Source organism: Ixodes scapularis, unplaced genomic scaffold, assembly GCF_016920785.2.
Source record: "Ixodes scapularis isolate PalLabHiFi unplaced genomic scaffold, ASM1692078v2 ptg001017l_1___fragment_2___debris__unscaffolded, whole genome shotgun sequence".
Taxonomy (NCBI): domain Eukaryota; kingdom Metazoa; phylum Arthropoda; class Arachnida; order Ixodida; family Ixodidae; genus Ixodes; species Ixodes scapularis.
Window position 1 is genome coordinate 548 of NW_024610083.1, and position 20,871 is coordinate 21,418.

Consider the following 20,871-nt stretch of genomic DNA (forward strand, 5'->3'; position numbering starts at 1 on the left):
GACTCCTCATTCTCATTGGCTGCGGAAGTGATCATGTGGCCATAGCGACAGCCAATGGCGCTTGTGTCAGAATTTGCAGTAAAAGTCCTGGTACATATGTGATTATACAGAGCTTTACCAACCTATAAAAATTTTCAATGCACAGCAATTTCTTCAGGTATCTTGTTGAAGAATTGACTTTACTGTGGAGAGATTTTGCGGTATGAAGCTCCTTACAAAATAAACGGCCAAAAATAGATTACAGCAGGTATATGTACAAGATATAATTTGTAATGTCTGGTATTTGGTCTTTTATTTTTTTGTTCCACGATACTAGGCTTCTATGCTTTACCTGCACCTCCTGCACAAACTGCATTCGGTGCACACATATTCAATTTACAAGTGCAACATTTCTCAAAACAACTGGAAATACAATGCCCTGCACTTTCCTGCACTGCACTAAATCGAATGAGCCCAATACTAGTGTTTATGTGTGGTGGCAGTTTGGGAAGTACACCTAATAAAAATTTATCCTCTTCTCAATTTCAGTCCCCTCCCAAGGGAGCAACAATACCGTACCGTCCAAAGCCGGCCATGCCACCAGTGATATTTGCAGGGGGTCAAGCCTACACTGTACAGGGCCAATATGCAATTCCACATCCTGACGTGAGCATCTGCCTCCCACAAACCCCGTTTTCTTGCCTCTTCTGCATGATGTTGCATCTTATGTTTTTGCAGCTAGGGAAATGAGGATAAGCAACTCGTTTAGTTTGTATGTGACAATATGGGTTAATTTAGAACTATTTGAAATATCATATGGGGCGGTTGGTGCAGCCTTTGTAGAACTATTTGAAATATCATATGGGGCGGTTGGTGCAGCGTTTGTTGTTATTTGGGTAGCTTCTATGGCTAAAGCTATGTTGCATGAAGTTGCATGTGTCTATCTATTGTTTTGCCATGATACCTAGCCTTTTTCTAGGAAGTGCAGATACAGGTGAAATAAATATGGATATAACTTTCAGTGATCCATTAATAGATGACACAAATGTGTTTGTATGTAGGTACACATTTGAAAGGTAGTTAAGTTGTAAAAATGTTCCTGCAGAGTAAGAGTATTTGCTGCTAAGTCCCTATGCCTGTACTATATACCATAGCGCTTCAGTGCATTTTCTTTATGTGCAGGAACTCCCCAGTCGGGTGGTTAGAAGGGGCATAGAATGAAAATTCAGCTATGCACAAATGTCACATTGTTTGCCCACATGTATTTCTGCTATAACTAGATGTAAAACTTTTCAAGAAGAGTCCTGAGTAAAGAAGCTTTTGTTGCCAAATGCACTCACCCCCAAATCTGTTCCTCCTGTCCATGCCTCCATCTTTCATTTTCACCTTCTTGACCTTTTCCTCTGACTGACGATTCTTTGACAGCTGTACGTGAGGAGCCATAAGACTCAAACTCTGTCATGTAAAATAAAGGTAAAAAGAGATGTAAGGAAAACTTAATAAAATCTTTTTTTTTTTTTCTAAAAATAAGAAAGAAGCCCACTATCAAGGAATTTTTCTTCAACTCTTTTTGTTTCTTTAAAGAAAGTACCAATCACTTATTTTGGCTAATAGGTGTCTAGTAAGGACACTAATGAAAGAGTCCTACCCATCTTATGTACTATCCATCTCATGTACTACAGTAACTGTCATTGCTATCTATGAGGAAACCATTAACCTAACAATCTTAAATCACTTAAGGTTTTAATGAAGCATTAGAAACAGCCATTACAAACTTCTAAACAGCAGTGAGGTCTCACAAATACTCGTCGCTGCAGTCACTTTTAAGGCCACTTTTGCACTTGGGCTCTGGCCCCTTCTTTGCTTTGACCTCGGAAATGAAGAGCAGGTGTTTTATCTACTCTACCGAACACTTTCCACCTATCCAGACCCACCACCCACCAAACCCAGACCTATCTACCTACCCAGTGTGTGTGTGTGCCTGTGCTCAAAAGCTAACAGGCCAGACATTGGCTCGTTCTTTCTTAGAGCATATGTGGTTTATCGTTGTCTCCAAGGGGCCTCCGCCATTTCTCGCTTAGCTAAGAATCGAGCCTGCTAAAAACACGACAGCGATGGTGAGGAAGCAAGATTAGACGTAGCATTTGATCTGGTGGTGGAAGCATGTTTTTTGCGGCAGGTGACAAACCTGCCGAGAGCGCGCCACACGACTGCCGTTTATTAATGAGTGCTCCCTCATCCCCTTCCTTCTTCTTTTTCTTCCCCGTGATGGTGGGCTTCTCTTTCCCCTTCCCCCGACTGCAGCCGGGCTCAGTGCCCGCCTCCGCCGCCTCCAATATGGCAGGCGTCAAACAGCCGACCAACCTGTCGTGCCCCTCGTGTTTCTTTGTTCCCGCCCCGCAGCTGACCAAGCTCCACCAGCTGGCTCTGCAACACGCTCCGTTGCTCCCAGGGCACAGCGTAGGAGCTATCAACCCCCAAGGTGAGAGGGCTCTGCCCCAATGAACCAACCGGCTTTCCTCCCCCCCCCCCCCCCTTCCCCGGCACATTCCAGCCCTCCACATTGGGATTGGTAGAGCGATATTCTCAAAATGGAGATTGCCGTGGGTTCTGCAAAGAAATGTGATTTGTGAGGGTATCTGACGGTAGCTGAATGCATTTTGTGGTTTGTGCTGGTAACAAGCATTTCTGTCTCTTTGGCTTCTGTATGGTGGCAGTAGAAAATTATTGATCAGTTGCATTTAAGGTAGGACACCTAAATGTTTCTGGATACTGCTTCCGGTGCTGACCAGTGAAAAGGGGCTCGTAGATTGTTTTTCGTGGAACACTTTTTATAAGGATAGCTTGAACTGCCTTGTTTCTATACTCGTTTTCACTCCACAAACCGTCGTAAAAAAAAGTTGAGCTCCCCGTGGTGCATTATTAATTTCCCCTTTTATGTAGAAAATTAAGATATATGTAGGTGCATTTTAGATTAGGTATGTGTTTTCTTATCAAGACATACACATTTCAAATGTCAAAAGCATTGCTTGTTCCTCTGACAACCAAATCTTGCAATAACTTCTTCACACGGCTAATGAAGAATGCACAAAACTCCCTTTTTCTTCTTGTGGTGAAAACAAGCATAGTATTGCTTTTGAAAGCCGGCTTCAGTGTACTGTTGACGAAAGGGCAACATTGTAATTGACTAATTCTGTGAGCCATCAGATCAATAACCTTTCTATGCGTAAAGTGTGGGAGCAAGCTAAGATATTATGGTAGGTATATTTATTTAGAGTAGCCTTGCAACAGTATATGTACCCTTTAACACAAAATTTTACATTTCTGGAATGAGACTGCCCCCAACAATCATCTGTGTCAATCCTTGAGTGCCTTTTACTAAAAAAGCTTCTTCAAAAATTCTGTGACACACCCTCAAGCCTGGGTGATTATATATGAAAATATATGTAAACAGTGACTAACACATGGTTCAGAAGAAACAGTTAGTATGTATAGTAGCTATTTTTGTGTGTGTGTAAGGTTCCTCTTTGCTTATTTTCTTTCTTATGGTGTCTCAATTATCCAGATAATAATCGTAATGCTTTAATTTTTTTAGTGCCCACAAGATGCTTTGGGCTTGTTTGGTGCAGTCTTTGTTAACTGTTGAACTGGCTTTTATACATTACCTTCACACCCATTACCTTTCTTGACTTGCTTTTTCGCTCTGCTTGGTTCTTTTTTCTTGCAGAGTGTGTTGGAATAGTAAGAGGGACCTTCACTGAATTCGAGGTTCAGATATTAGGCCAATGCCCCAGCTAAATATTCTCATTAGATCCAATTGGAATTCTATCTGGTTTTAATTGGAACCAATCGGTTTTAGCGGGTTCCAATTGGAAGTACTCTTGCCAATGGGTCTCACCAATTGGAAAAGATTTCCAGTTGGAAACTTAATGAGTTCCAAATGGTTCCAATTGGTTCCCGTTGCAGTGACCAATTGGTTGTCCGAAAACCTAACTTGTACCAATTGGAAATTCAAATTAAATTCTAATTGGAATTTTCAACTGTTTTCTACATTCAAACTTTCAAATATGATCACTAAACAGTTCTACCGATTCCGTGTTTCCAAACTGGCGACCCTTCAACCTACTCCTACTAAATTTCTAACCTTGTAATTTGACGATGCTTTGAATAGGTAGAATGTGTGAGGTACACTAAGTAAATAACACCCTTACAGTCTAAGTTCGTTATAACAGACCTTGATCTCGACCCAGACTTCAGTCACAATAAAAGGAGTATATTGTATGCAGATATGAAGTTGAGTCAATGGTGCGTAGAGGAAAACCAACCAAAATTCACAAATCTGCAAAGAAATATTAGAAACAAATGCCTGTTGTAACCAGGCCTGTTATAACGAGCTTAGACTGTATTTAGTTGCCTGTTGGTGACATTAAATCTCCTAGTGTGTTCAGGATAATTTTTTACAATGTTGCATTTTCACACGGAGATTGATTTCACATGCCCAAACTTTTGTACTGTTATAAACCAAACGTTATCTACATTCCCCAAGAAAGAAAAGGGCAGGGAAATATTTTAAATGCCATAGCAATTACATTTTAATTGTTCCAAGGGACCAGGAAAAATTATTTCACAAATTTCAAGGTTCACTTCAGAAAACAAGACTACTTTTAAGACGTAAAAAATTAAATAGGCATTTTGTGAAGCCACTTGTAAAGGTTCTTCATGCTTTATGACCTGCACAATCTGACATATGTTTGTCTGTATGTTATTAATTAAATTGTCTGTATGTTATTAAATTTAATATTGACTTGTATAATATTGTAGGTAATACACATGTTCCTTTTACTAATAGTGCTAGGTAAACTGCAGTCCGAGGTTGTCAAACTCAAACTTTTCTAAAGTTCAACCTTTCAAACCTTCTGAGCATGAACTTCTAGAAAGTTAGCAAAATTCAAAACATTTTGAACCCCACTCCAATCATTATAGGTCGCCAACTGTTAGCAAAATTTAAATCGGCCAAAATTCAGAAACTCCAAAAACCTTCGAAACATTCAACATTTTCTAACATGCCCAAACACAAACCTTGGGGAGTTTGCTACACCCGTAACAGCAGCAGCTAGAGGTACTGCAGATATTTGTTGCAGCTTACTTCCTCAATAAAACAGGTTATAATCTTGCTTATCTCCCTTGAGGATTGTGGCAGTGTGGCAAATTGTAATGACTTTAAGCTGTGCAAAAACAGAGAAGTAGCAGCAACATTTGGTTTACAGCAAGAAAGCTGCACTTTAAAGAGAAGCTGAAGCAGTTCTGTATTTGAGAAAGAACACCTATATTTATTTGGCCTCCAGGATCACAAATATCAAAATTATATTTCAGATTGATGTGCCAAGTAGCTACAACAGTGCTTTCAACATATTGCTAAAGCCCCTGCTTCCCAGCACATTCGGTGGGGGGAGAGAATCGTGACGTATTATGCAGAGATCTCAACATACCCGCGCGCCTTTCGCAAGCCTTACCTGAGCAGTCAAAAGCACTGCACGCGTTCCCTCACAAGCGGCACGCGCAAGGCTGTTGAAACCTTGGGGTATAATGCCACACCCAGTGGTTAGTTTTTCGGTTTTTCTCGTGCCTAGTGGGATGTTCGAGTCAAATGCTTGTGTTATTTGGACTCACTGGGCGAAAATTGGGAAAAATTCTCCTCTAACTCGTTTTTTTTTTTTCAAGAACCTCTTCAGCTTCCCTCTAAATAGTGACCTTTAAAATGTATTTAATGTTTTTTTTGGTAGAGCTTAATAAAAAAATCTTTAGAACAAAGAAATTTTTTTTTTATTCAAATAATTGCATTAAAATGTGCATTAAGTTCATCAACCTTGAGGCCGTTTTTCTCAGTACCAGTACCTGTTTTGAAGGGCACAGCATTGAGGAGGCTGCAGCAGTGTAACATGCAAATTCTAGAATGTTTAGCACTCAATTGTACTACCATTCAGCTAGCAATGAGTACCTCTTTGCCTACTTTACTTATCTGTACAGATATATGTAAATTAAGCTTTGCTTTGATGACGGTAAATTTAAATTTACCATATATCCTCATTAAATGGTCTCATATGAACACATTTCCAGTCCTAATGAAGCTATGTTGTTTCATTAGGAGTGGAATTGTGTCCTTGTGAGATTATTTAATGAGGATATATGGTAAATTTAAATTAACCATATATCAGAGCAATAAAGTCCCTGTATATAGATGAACCAGATGAGACTAGCAAGACATCAAAATATTTCTAGGAGCCCCTAGTTGAATGCACATATTATTATGGCTTCTAAAAAGTTGTAAATGTGTTTGCCACATTTTCTAATTAGCAAATATTTTCCGCCTGAATGACCAGCTCTGCTGATTGAAGTGAAAAGATGCCTCACTCATGTATAGAATGCTCTATGCTACTCGTTTTCACTAAGGGTATAAACCAAAAAATAAAATGTTTGTAAGATGTCACCCTCCTTCTCATAGGTTGCATGCAATCTGTGAGAGTGGGGAAACATGCACAGACAAGCAGAAAAGGCACTACCAAGTTCCAGCATAATCTTCACTAAGGTAGATGCATCACAGCTAGAGCAAGACAGCTTTCCAGTTGCGCTGAGTCTTGCAATTGCCACTGCATCAGACTTTTGATAACTACAGTGGTCTGCAGAATAATTGTTTAATTCTAGAACAAATAATAGTTAAATGTACTCATTCAAAACAGTATGCAAAGAGCATGAAAAAGGACCCTCTGAAAACTTCCAGTTGGCTTATTTTCAAGTTCTTGCTACCTGCCTCAACTTCCTTCGCATTAAGCATGCAATGGGCATTGAGAAAGGAAACCAACTTTTACAAGGTGCGATCAAAAGGTTAAGAGACTAGCTGTACTGACTTAACTTATGTTTAACTTTTATCTACTCAAAGTAATGCCCCTTGTGCAGCAATAGAGTGCATCCAGTGCTTCTGCCTCATCAAGACTTTGTCAGGACCTGCCAATGCACCTCACAGCTTCAAATGTTAGCAGAGCAACGCCCCTTGGCACAGTGACATGTAAAGGTCCCTGTCTTCGACAGCTACACGTGCATCACCCATGCTGCCCTTTCTTTTTACGCTATGGAGCTAGTCTCAAAACTTCTTGATGGCATCTCGTATATTGATTTTCCTTTGCAACGTTCACTGGCACCACTATTACAGCTGTGAACGCATGAAATGACATGTCAAAGCAGTGTTGAGAGAAGAAAGAAAAAAAGCTCTAATTTGATGTGTGTTGTGAAGCATTGAGGGCCGTTCCTGTTCCTGTGAGTGGGTCTCAAATGACAAGGGTGTGGGCACTCAGTGTCGGGTTTCTCAGCAGCACTGGCAGCACTGGCCACCACCAACAACCTGCGGCCCAACACGGCGGCAGCCGCCATTGCGACGGCAAGCACCACCACCACCGAAATGACCATCCCCAACGACCTCATAGGCTGCATCATCGGCAAGGGGGGCTCCAAGATCAATGAAATTCGGTGCGCCTTTTAATCCATGCATAGCTTTTTTGTCTGCTCTTTTGGACAAATGCAGTTGCATTCCGTTTCACATACTGTAATTACATCACACCATAACAAGCGGAGAAGGCTCCATAGAAAGAAAGAAATTTCACGAAGGTTCCCATGCGAGGATGGCACAAGCAACACCTCTGTCTATATTTGAGTAGAGATTGCTTCGAAATTTCCATACTCAAACTTTGTTGGCATGCTAGGGCACAAACGTTTTCCTTGCAAATGTGCACAGCAGGACACTGTTGGTGTGAATTAGGGATGTCACGAACCACCCTAAGTTAGATTTCGAAAGGTTTCGATATTTGCGAAGCGAACTGAGGTTCGATTTCGAAAAATTTCAATATTTTCGTACCGACCGAGGTTTGAATTCGAAAAATTCTCAACTTTCGATCACAGTGGAGTTTCGAATTCGAGAAGTTCGAAGCTTTCACGGTTTCTAAAATTTCGGATTCGAATATTTCGAATATTTTTTTACTTCAGGTTCGATAAATTCAAAGATTTCGAAATTCTTTGGAAATAAAATTTTAAAACTTCGAACGCTTCGAATTTTTATAGACATGAAGTTCGAACAATTCGAAATTTTCGAATTTCTTTCTGCATAAAGTTCGAAAAGTTCGAAAGTTTCGATTCTCTTTTAATGCTAAAGTCGAAAAAAAAAAAAAAAACTTTGAAGATTTTGAATTCCTTCCTTGTCCAAGTTTTCAAAAATCGAAGTCCGGTTTTCAAGTTCCTCCACAGTTTCAGTTTCAAAAAATGTTTTCACGACTCACTGGTTTTCACAAAATCAAGTTCAGAAAAGTTAGGGTGTGATATCTAAATTCTGCGAAGTTGATCAGGCAATTAAATGAGACGACGAGTGTCCCGGATGTGCTTAGAATATTTGCCAGTGCAGAGTGACGTGTGACCATAGATCAGTAATTGTGACCGCCAGCCCGGGGGGGTTTTAATCTGCATCACGCAGTAGTGATCACACGAACACACTGTTTTACGAGACTCATCCAGTTCGAAACGGCCAGGGGCGAGCAGGAGGTTGAGGCTCAGAAAAACCTTGAAGCGACCTGGCAAACTACCTCCCCACCCCTTGCACACTGGTAGTAATCCGATCGAACGCCGCCCGAGTGACGCATATAGTAAGTTAAGTTTGTAATTGTCCTTGAGGTTTATTTTCTGGGACGGATGAATCGCCTCGCAAAAAGCCGACACAACTCGAGGACAAGTGGCGTCGGAAGAGGAAAAACGGGGGGAAAGAGGGTAGTGGGGGGGGGGGGGGGAGAGGGGGGCTTCAGTTCCCTTTTCCTTTCAGATATTTCGGACTGTTAAAGAAAACAATACGAGGAAAGAGGGCGTGGTCGAGCTTATTTTAATCTGAAATTATTTATGCATATGTATAGCTACTGTCGCTCTTCACTGCATAAAAGATTGCTTAGATGGTCATTGTTAGAAACTTGTAATCAGAAGGCACTACTCGTTACATGCTTAGTGGTTCGGAAGTTCAAAGATATGTCTTTTCAACCTAAATACCCGTGCCAATAATAAAAAAAAAAAAGACTAAATGCGGGGATAAAAAGCTGGAGAAAAAAAAACTATTAAGAATTCGCCGGAAGTATTGTATTCTTTCATATTCAGAGGTTCAGAACTTCGAAACAAGTTTTTTTTACCAAAATGTGTACAGGCTAAAAGAAACACGTCCCAGGAACGTGAAGCGAAAAAAAAAAAAAGTTTTCTTTTAATGACGTGCTGAACTTGAACACTATTAGAAATCTTCTCCCATGAGTTAATTTATTCCTTCACGTGAAAAAACAATAAATACATTATTTTGTATTCTGCAGATGGCAATGATATGTACTGTCTGTGGTGTTAATTTAAATGCGATACCTTAAACAACTTAGACGAAAATAAATATCAAGTTTAGGGCATAATTGCATGTAGATACATGTTTGGACATTTTTTCGAAACTCACGTTGAATAACAATAATCACATCTTAAGACGGCACTCATTCTTAAAAAAAGTATAACATTTCTATCATAATTAGCTTCGGCTACAGCGCGCTTCAAATCTGGCACAAACGATAATTGTCAAAAACCCGTCGTTCTTCCTCGCCCCTTCGGGAATTAATTTTTTTTAAACTAAGCATGCCAGAACATTGAAACAAACAGCATTGTCTTTCGTAAGGAACGTAGCACCGTGTGTAAAAGTTTGAGAAAAAAAAATTACGAATGTACCTCACTACTTAAATTCAAATGAAACCGTCTGCCGGTTTTTCGAAGTTCGACGAACGTCAAACTTTTACCCTAAAAGTTCGAAGTTCGTCGAACTTCTGACTTTTCAGGATTCGAAAGTTCGAAACTTTTCGAATTCTCTTGATAAATAGGTTCGAAAGTTTGAAATTCATCGAATTTTTTGGTCAGTCAAGTTCGGAAGTTCGACAAGCATCGAACTTTGCAGCACAATAAGTTGGAAAAAGATCGAATTTTTTAGCGTAATAAGTTTGACGGTTCGAAAAGCGTCGAACTTCTTAGCTTAACAAGTTCGAAAAATCGACTTCCGTCGAATTTTACGATATAGAGAATTCAAAAAATCGAAATCTTTCAAACCTTTCGAACCGCTTGATTCAAGTATCGAAACTTCGATTCGAAAAAAGTTTGCAGCATCCCTAGTGTGAATACAACATTGGCGCTTTTGAGCATTTTACTTTAAAATGTGTTGCCGACCACCAAATATTACTCCTTAGGTTAGTGTCCTAATTGGATATTTTTCGCCACACCAGTAGGATGACAGCATTTTGATTCTAAAAAAAAAACGGAGAAAACCGTCGAGTCACTCTTTGCACTAAAAGCATCATGCAGTGTACACCTGTTTCAGAAGTCCATGCTTGGGAACAAGCTTTGGGACCTTACAGCTTGTGCTTAGGACTCTTGAGACAGGGAGAATACAACCCCACTAGGCACATTGGGATGTCTACTCACATCATCTCTTCAAAGTTTCTTGTAATGCATTTCGTGTAGTGCACTCCTGTAACGAAAGTGTGTTGCACAGAAATGCACCAGTATAAAAAAAAGCACTGAAGAAAGTATGGAAGTGATCAGTTTCATACCAGGGTACCTCCGATTGTGAATGCAATGCTGACCCAACTGCACCTACAGTGCACGCAGGAAAAGCGAGTTTGAAATATTGTCGCAAGGAGACAGCAATGTCATAATGCTGGGTTTTCTATGTTACCCCCGAGCAGTCAGCGCAAGACACAGAGCGGCCGCAAGTGCTGCACCATGTTCTCATTGACTGAACGCGAGTCTCAGCTGAACACTGCTGCAGCACTCGCGTCCGTCCATTCCCCACGCCGGTTACTTGTGGGCAATATATCCAACGCTATGGAGGTATTGAGTGAGTGTGCTCGCACAAGTGGCGAGAAAATGTGCAGGAGGTGAGGGAGAAGAGAGCAAGCACATGCTTTGAAGGATATTAGGAGACAAAAAATACCAGGGTTAAGGCTAGGGCGTGGGACTGCAGGAGGCTCAGACTTTGCTTTTTACTCCTGCTTAAATGTTCGCTTAGGCAGGGCTTTCTTTCAGAGACTCTAGGCAGGACGACGTTTGTGTCATCGAGGCACTATATGCGTACCGAGTTCATCTGTGCATCATCACTGCGGAGCAATACATAACATGTTCTGTGCTATTACTGCCTTTGCCGTGACAGTGCAGGAAAGGAGCAACACTTTTGTTCTACAGCGGTAGCTGTTAGTGCCCCTTCCCGGCAAGAAATGCTCATGTATGAACACAAAACCCCACTCTACAGAAGAGGCGCTGCTCTCCCTCTCTTCGTCGTTCCTCACACGTGGCAAGGCTCTCTTTTGCTACTTCCCCCCCTTCCCTTCCCCCCTGTCGGCCGCCAGTGTTCTGAAAAACCCCCGTGATCACGGGGAGAACGCTCCCTTTCCCTCCCTCACCTCCCCCACTTCCTCCACCCAAAGTATGTGTGCAAGCTTTTCCACAGAGGCACTCTGCATCTCTACAGAACAAGCTCGCGTACATACTTTCGCTTCTTCCACCGCAGGTGCTGTCACGGGCAGCCCCGTTCTGAAGGGGCGTGTCAGCCCCCAAAAGAAAAGCACGTCTTTGTGTCCTCCAGCAGGCGCAACATCTCGCACAGTCGTTCCACCAAAGCACACACCTCCTACATCAATTCCACTGAAAGCAAAGAACCCATAGCAAACATTGTACAGCGCACTGGTTGATGGCTAATCACCTTCAAAGTGCCTGTCCACAATGCATCAGTTACCACTGTCAATTGCAGCACGCTTTGTATGGTCTTTCGCAATTTTTTTAAACATGACATTTACGGGAATGATTATGAAGGCTATCGAAGGAGGGTAATAAAGAAAGCTGGCATAATTTGTCACATATGCCATTTATTTTTTTGGTCGTAAAAACATTGCTTGTAAAAAACAATTTTTGTTCATAAAAAAAATGGAGTAAATTCAATACAGATAGGATGTTCAATACGCTTTACTACCACCTCAGCGACACCTCTTGTGATTGCTAATTGGTGAGTGACTGTGGTTGCAACCGTTTCTGGGCTTTACGACATGATGCATCATCTTCATTCAAGCTTGCAGCTGTCTTAAAAATTCTCACATTTGCATGTTATAAGTGCATTCATTTAAACCGTCTATGTTTACATTTGTCAAAGCTGGGCAAAATTTTGTAGACTACAATAATTTTGATTTTTATCATTGCACAGAATGCTGAAGTCACATTGAAATTTCAGAAAGGAGGGAAATATTTATATTCTAATGTTTGCCAGCATGGTTAAATTTTAGTTGTATTCATCATAATCACTCTTCTTACTGACTACTAGAACTTAATTCATGCTGCTTCAGAAAATTATGTAATGTTGCCAATGGCATTCCAAACCTAATTCCCCTATGCTGCTTTTTGTTTTTTTTTAATACTGTTTTTAGTGGTGGAGACATGAACCGTTATGTTCCCTGGCCTTACTGAGAAAAGTTTGATCATACTAACTCACGTTCATAGAATGGTCAAGCTAGGGTATGTATCTATTTATTTGTGAGAGAACACAGAATGGTAAAACAAAAGCAAAACTCACAGTGTGGATAGATTGATCATATTTACAGTGAAAGAGAGACTTTCTCAGAGCTCCAATGAACTGTGTAAAAATTTCTTGGCTGTGATGTATGCAATCTGTGAAACGGCATGTATGTTGTCTCTTTTCTCTGCACTATTGGAATGAAATTGCTGCCACAAAATAGCAAGCATCCACCCATGTCCCAACAAGTGCCCATCCGCTGCTTTTGAAATGTCTAAAACAGGGCTCAGCCGCTTCTCTTCTCACGCCGGTGCAATGTAATGAAGCTTGACATGCCTGTGCCGGGGCCCGGTGCTGAGCAGTGAAGGCCACCCTACCCTCTGCCCCCTTTTGAATTTTGACCTCGGACATCACAGCCGCCTATCCACAGTTTTTTTTTTTTAGATGATATTTAATTTGTAATTTGTAAGTGGGTGCTTGCTTGGTATTTTACTGTGATGGCAATAAGACTCACCACAATCGCCACAATTCACCTGAGGACAAACTTTTTGGGTTTGATTATTATACTTCTACATCTTGCACACTTGCCTAATAAAACATTGCCTCTTTTTTTATATATATAAGTAATAATTTTGTTGTACTTTTAAAAATTACCATTCTAAGTGCTCTATCTTCCATTGATATGGAAGAAAAGTGGGATGGATTTGTTTTCCTTCTGTATTCGCAGAAAATTAAATTGTACAATACTATTTCTTGGCTTAATTGTCAAAGAGACGACTAGGTCAAAAACTGCTGTTTCTCAAAGTAAGACTAGGTAAAGGTGGGGCTGCAGACCGTCTTTTACATCGTTAGTATGTCTCTGCATCAAATTGAAGCATGTGGCATGAGTTGTCCATCTTACTGGCTAAAAATTAAAATAAATCATTCTGTTTCTCGAACTGGTCACTGGTATCTCAAGCATTTTTGCTTGGGCTTAGTTTGCATGTGGCATGATAACCTTCCAGGTCTGGTAGATTTATGTTTTAATTTAATAGTGTAGTTCTCGAAACTTAGTGTTTAAGCAGGAAAACGTTTCAACTATACAATGACTATTCATAATTTTATGTCGTGGGGACACAATCTTCATATCTTCATTTATGTCTTGGGAATCATTGTGAAGATATCCAAAGAGGTCAGTCAGTCAGCACTCGCATGGGATCAGTAATGAATTAAGAAGAATTTACAACTGAAACTTGCACATTTGCATTGCAGTATATCAAGAAGTCATCACTACAAATGCATGTTCTGTTAAAGGATTTTATTCTGTACATTTCTGAATGCTACATAAGTTAATTTAAATGTACCTTGAAATATTAATTGTATCACATTTATCAAGAAAGCAAAAAATTAGTAAAGTTTTGTTGCTGCCATCTTATATCTCAATAACATTGTGATGCTGTAAGCCTAAAGGTCCTTTATTGTTATGCAGATTTAGCAAACAGCTAATAAGCATAGGCCCAAAATCATCTCTGGTGCAGATGTTGCACTCTTTGCCTACTATCTTGGTTAAATCTATTTTCTTCACTGTAGAACATTTTATAGTAAGATCAGTACTCTTGTATTTGTTATTTTAGATAAAAATCTATTATTCAAGTATCTCCAATGCATCATTATTGGTCAAAATGCCTCTATAAGTATTACAAGAATAGTACTTCGACTCTGCTTCACTATATAGTATCTTTGCTATATCAGCCTTTACTATAAAGAGCTTCTGCTGCGCTGTGTGTCAGAATGTGATCTACACAAAGAAGTGTACCTCTTGGGGATTTTTGTTTTTAGACTGAAAACATTTCTAAGATAGGAATCTTTAGTTAAAGAAATGATTCCTTTGCAGACGTCAGATCACGCATGTATTGTAATAAATAAGACTATTTGTCTAAAATTCAAGAAATGAAATACCAAGGTAAGACAAATCTGGCTTTCATGGTTTGCAGGCAGCTTTCTGGAGCCACAATAAAGATATCGAACTCTGAAGAGGGGTCCAAAGACAGAACAGTCACCATCTCAGGAACGCCGGAAGCAATCAACCTAGCGCAGTACCTCATCAACACAAGGTGGGTTGGCGACCCTGGCACACAGATGCCAGCCGGCTCTTTCACATCACACGAACATGTGCACTCTGTCAGGAACCTTCATGAGGAAACCGGCACGAAGGGAATGGCGTACGGCTTATACGGTTTCCCTGAACATCCTCTCTCTGCACCCGTCATATCGTAAACGGCATCCCCTGTTGTCGACAAGCTCCCATTATGCACTTGCCAAACTGGGGATCTGAAATGGAGTCCTTCAATGGGAGCTCAATGAAGCTTTTTTTTTTCTTTATCAATGCTCACTTTAATTAGGAATTGTGTCACTCAACATTCTGTTTGTTTGTTTTGCATTTGGTAGGCTGGGCAAAAGATGTTTTTGTTGTGGTTACCCATTAGTTGTGATCATTTATAGTTAAGAGCCCTGCACCTGGTTTATTCATTGACCATTTGAAAGGCTCTGTCTACAGGGACGCACTCCTGTAATGGAGGAATGATGTTGCTTTCTTCTTGCTTACCTGTTCTTTGTGTAACACAGTCTTGGTTCGCTTCACGGGGGTACCTCGTAGGTGAACACCAACCAGATGTAGGGCGAGCTCTTCTGGGTTCATCTTCCAAACTGGGAAACACAGTCCAGACTTGTCCCTCCTTGCACAAACACAGCCTTCCCATTAGAAAAACTATGTGGGGCTTAAAACTTTCGCTAGCTACCACCACTCTCCGTGCGACATCAGAGAGGGCTTATCTCGTCGACAAGTTTTCACACCGTATACCTTAGGGAGCCCCCTTCCCACCCCAAAGCTTTTCTTGCCCCCTCACCCCTTAGGGTTTCAGGATCATCCCCCCCCATCCCCCCTTTGTTTGTTCCTTTCCTTTTCCACTCCTTGTGAATGGCTCTGCTTTGCTTTGGTAACCATGTTGTAAGATCTCCCAGCCCTTCCGCATTCTCTAGCCTTTCTCAACTGTTATTCTTTTTACCCCTTCCTTTCCTCTTTCCATCCTACCTGTAAAAGTTCTATAATTTGTTGACGTAAGCTGAAAGTTGAACCTTTCTATAGGAGCTAAATGCCATTTTCTGTTCCTAAGCAGAATGCTTTAAATATAGTGTGCAATGCCTCTCTCTATGAGCAGACCCTGGTTTTCTCAGCTGTTGTGTGTATGTATGGTTAGGATAACTTAATCTCAGTCAAAACATATTATGGCTAGATAATGCTTTTCCCGCCTCTGAAAATACCTTAGCCTCAGAGTTTATAATGCACTCTTATAAAAGGTTCATCTGTAATCCCTTGTTTTGTTTTGTTTTTCTTTTATGTTTTATGCACACTCTTAAGTCATAACCACTTGTTGCACCGTTTTCCTCCATGGACTATATGGCCTCTTTTTGATGGCATCTTGCACAATCCTGAGGTGCCATATATATGTTCCTTTCCCCACCTCTTTGTCAGACTGGCTTTTTTCCTTTGCTTACTACAAAACCCTTTTATGGAACCTTTGTCATAAGAAGAAAGGAGAATTTGTTGTTTTATGGGATCAGTTTAAGAACAAACAGTCTTAAAATGTAAAGTTAGGCTAAACTATTGACAGGTATGTATCTTACATTTCAGCAGTTAGTTGCATTGTTCTCACAGTACTGAATTTTATTATACATATGGGTGTCTTTCTTTTTCTGTGTGAACGTACACCTGTTGCACAGTGTTGATGATGCAACTTTAGATTACTTTTATTCTTATGTGGGAACTGTAGAGAGTAGCAGTTAAAGCTGGAGTGTTTTTCCTTCCTTTTTTGATTAGCATTTTGTTTTTAATCAATCAGCTTGTGATGACAAGTTATTTGCCCCACTTTCTTTTAAACTTGCCTTTCCCAGTCTCAATACCATGTTGTGTCCATGCATTCATGTGTCTGTGTATGCATGAGTTCTGCCAAGCTTGTCCATCACCATTCATTTTACTTCGTTTAGCCTTTTTTCATCACAATCCTTTTTATGATTTTGGCCATCAAGATTTTTCTCTAATCCAGAAACTCCTCCTTTTTTTTCCCCTTCCATCCCCCATTCCTTCCCCATCTACTCACCTTCCTATCCAATAAACCCTCCTTCCCACAATCTTATCCCCCCCCTTTCCCCAACTCCGACTTATTTTACGGCGCTTGCCTTTGCTCTGCCCAAACTGTTGCTTTCATCTTTTTACCCCTCTCCCTCTCTTCAATTTTCCCTATCGTCTCCCTCTGAATTTCATTTATTTATTTATTTATTTTTTGGTTTTTATTACACACAAAATCTTGTCCTTTCCTTCCTACTAATTTTCTTTTCTCCTTTCCCCCATTTCAATTGGATTGCATTTTTATTTTACTTCTGATTTTTCTTTGTGGTCTTCCTTGTTCATTTTTTTTTCCTTTTTTCTCTGGCTCCACCCTGTCCCCTTTTTCTCTCTCCCTCCTCTTCTGTTTTTTGTCTCTGCAGCATGGAACTGCATAAGAACCTGACCCTTGACCTGACCTCGAACCACCCTGCCTCGACCTCTGGAACCCTGCCACCCAACAACAACAACACCACCACCACCACCCCGAGCCCCCTGGCAATCCCGCTCAGCCAACTGGTGAAACCCGCCAGTGCCGCCCCGCTTGCCCTGCTGGCCAACGAACTGAGCAACCTCTCTTCGGCCGCCGGCCAAGGGCGCAAGGCACTCACTCCCAAAATTCGGGGCTCCTCCGTGGCCAACTCCGCAGCAGCGGCAGCGGGTGCCACTGCCTCGCATAACGGCAGCAAGAAGTCCGAGCGGAACAAGTTCTCCCCTTACTAGTGGGAAGGGCCCCGCCACCCTCTCTCTCTCTCTCTTCCTCTCTCTCTCTCTGTCTCCTCGTACCCCTCGTGTCTCTAAATTATTCTCCCCCCAGAAAACACACACGACACACACACACACTGGATTCACAAGGCCAGCTTGTCGTTTCGTGACCAGCTAATGTTCAGTCTATGAAAGGGAGTCTGGTGGTGTAACCTGCTTTTGGTGTGTTTCTTCGGAAGAACAGAGAAAAAAGATAGAATGTTCCTCTTTTTCTATTTTCCTCCTTCTTGGTTCTTCCGCAACCCGGCAACGGGGAAGTTGGGGCGTTGTTGTGTGCGCGCACTGCGAAGGAGGACTGTTGCAAAGGACTGTGCAGCAAGGAGAAAGAACGCTAACCTTGTGTTGTGTGTCTGACAGTGTTGGTGTGGCCGTGCGCGCATACGGGGTGATGGTCTCTGCCTGGTGTATAGCAGAAGCCATTTTTTATGGCTCTTTTTTTTTCCCCTTTCTTTCTCAGAGTTTGTCTTTGGGGTGTGTTCCTTTCTCTGGTGTGCGCTCAGTGCAATGACCGCGACGTCTTTCTCCAATCTCGCCAGTATTTTTTATGTTGTTATTTACCAAAGAAGTTCTATTCTGAGGCTAAACGGGGAGAGACAGCACTGGACGATCCAATGTTTTTGACGTGAGGAGGGCATGTTTCCCCTCGTTCATTCAGTGGCATTTTGCTTCGCTGTGATTAGATCACTCTATGTGTGTTCCTTTAGTTTGTACTTCTGTTTATTCATAAAGAAGGGATACTTTGCAAAAATTTACATTATTCAACAGAGCAGTGAAGCACATATGTTTATTTGACATTGTTTTACTTCTGATCTTATTTTTTTATGGTCTTACTTAGGGCTCCTTGTACAAAATGAGTAAAAAAAATATGCTTAAACAGTGCCATGGTTGTGCAAGGAGTACTGCAAAAAGCAAAATGCAATGGATTGACCACTTGGATGTTGCACATACCGGATTACCACATCTACAGAGATTCTTTTTTGTCTGAATGGAAACAGATTCGGTATTGCAAACATATCAAGAGTGGGCATCATTATTTGTATTTTCTTAATGCAGCTTATTGGCCTGCATAGTTGAACGTAGGTTAGCAAAGAAGTTTTCACTCAAAGCTGCAAACGTTGACTTGTAGGCTCATGCAGCCATATGCACAAAGCAATCAAGTTTGAGACAAGCTCTGTTTTCTTTTTTAGGGTACAAGTGTTAGCTAGTCGAGATGAAGTTTTGCGTTTACATGGCTAGGCACGAGGTTAGCTAGCTCCTGTGCGACAGAGTTGTGCATTTTTTATTCATTTTAGCGGTAGGCGTTGGTCTGGTTCTTGTTGTTGATATCTGAAACTTTGCTGTATCATAGTTTGTTCTGCAGCTGTAATATCAGTGTTTCTAAGTCACGTGCCTCAGATATCTCGGTGTGTTATGCTAACCTGCATTTTCATTTGCCAACCATAGGATGGCTACATAGTAGGTAGTACCTGGGTGCAACTTGTTTTTTAACTGTCTGAATATTGCAAGTCAGGGTAACAGCCCAGCACTCGGATATCAATATTGCTTGCACCTGGAGGAGCTGGTCCCTTGTTTTGTGTATATAATACACACTCACCTTCAATAACTTTTTTTCTTCCTAGCACTTAGGTCTTATGGCCCGCATAGAGCAGCAGATGACGCAGTATTTTATTTGCTGTAGTCTGGTACATAGTTAAATGCTGTAGTAGCTTGTCTTAACATTTACTGAATTACTTTTCATAGTTTGCTTACATCACACAGCAAGTCTGGTCAAAAACATTGAGCCCACAATGTTTCATTATAAAAGTAATGATCTGATGTACAATTCATTAATGGGATGTCTTATCCTAGGCTCTCAAGGCACATGTCTAAATTCATCCCCTCTGTAAATCTTATTCACTCTAAGACATTGCAGGCGATCAGAAGTTGGCAATAATGTTTGTACATAAAACAACAAATATGATATATATATATGCCAGCCTTGTTGTGTGAAGTCACACACAAGGTATAAGCAAAATGTACACAAAAGCTATGTAGAACAACACAGCTTGAACATTATATCAGGTCTTTTCATCATTCCATGAAGAGGCATAGGGTCGAGTGTAGGTTTTATTTTGAGAGGAACAGTTTTCTTGCAGATGCAGGTGGTATAAGCGGTTCATTTTGCACATTTCACGAGAACCATGGTTTTCGTCTGTCTTTTTGACGTGAGGCTCTCCTGGCAGAGGACAAGCTTGTGTTCTTACATGGGAAATGGAAGTTGTTATGGTGTGGCAGTCAGTATCCCTTGACATGCCGTTTGTGCAGCTTCACTCTACAGAACCTCTCTGAGCCTTGAACAGCTCGCATGTGATGTGGTCAGTCAAATGAGTGTTTTGTATTTCTATGGACATGCATACAGATTATGAGCAGCAAGACATATCTTCTCAGAGGGTTGCCTGTGACATGTTCCCTAACCAGCCATCGTTGTTGACTTTTGCCCGACAACAAGTGCTCTATTTGGTTGTGATGGTATCTGCCAGTTTATTAGTTTGATCCAAAATATTTTATGCAAATTAATTGTGAGGCATCTAAGCCTCATCATTTTATGGCCAAAAAAAGTTTTTTTTTTTTTTTTTTTTACATTTGGAGGGCTCAGTCTTGACTAAACTGAAGTGTCAGTGAAACTTGTTAATAAATACATGTCACTGGTGGCTGTATCTTAAAATAGTAGCTTTCAGTGAATTATTCATTCAGATTTTTTGCAAATATTACTCTATACTTTTGGTAGTCAGTCTTTCCCTTTTTTTTATATATTCTAAGCCGAGAGGTACTAGTTGTGAGAGGTGCACAATTGCAGTTTTGAGGACCACAGTATCGTTGAACAACAAATTGACACTGGCTTAACACTATTCTGAGAGTAAAGCTGTCAGTATCACTTGATGGTTTGGCACATGTCACAGGGGACATCTGTAGTTAGCTGTACATCTTGTTTGTTTCTCCATTTTGTGTCAGTAGGACCACAGGTGTTATTACTTGCTCCATGTCGTACGTGTGTAATGGCCAAGCGCCCCACTCTGTGGACAGCAGGCGAGCGGCAAGCGGAACCCATACCCTTCCATTGTAGAATAACCATTTTGGAGGCATACATTAAAGATGCTGTAATATCACTCTTTTGGTTTGCTTTCCTCGTTTTTCTTTGTGCAACTGTGCTCCTGAGGTCTGCACAGTAGGGGTTTGGGTACCAGTTTCTGCTTTCCCCATTTGGGGAGTTATGTGGGATGCAGAGTCGTGTTTATCAAACCACCAGTGCCGTTTACACGCTTGAATACCAATGGTATTAGGATTTCATGTTTTCGGTAAATACCGATAAACCCCGAAATATAATCCCCGAGACGTTGTTTCTTTTTTT

The 20,871-nt window shown here is 40.9% G+C and overlaps 1 protein-coding gene across 4 annotated transcripts; it reads left to right on the plus strand.

Annotated features, from left to right (window-relative positions):
* Positions 1-528: 528 nt before the first annotated feature.
* Positions 529-20,629, plus strand: LOC121834283 (poly(rC)-binding protein 3-like; the record flags this gene model as incomplete). Of its 4 annotated transcripts, none has more annotated exon segments than XM_042288046.1 (5): positions 529-645; positions 2,284-2,461; positions 7,329-7,500; positions 14,551-14,670; positions 17,102-20,629. In XM_042288046.1, coding segments are annotated over 5 exon segments (927 nt in total), but the record flags the coding sequence as incomplete, so codon positions are not given.
* Between the last annotated feature and the right edge of the window lie 242 nt (positions 20,630-20,871).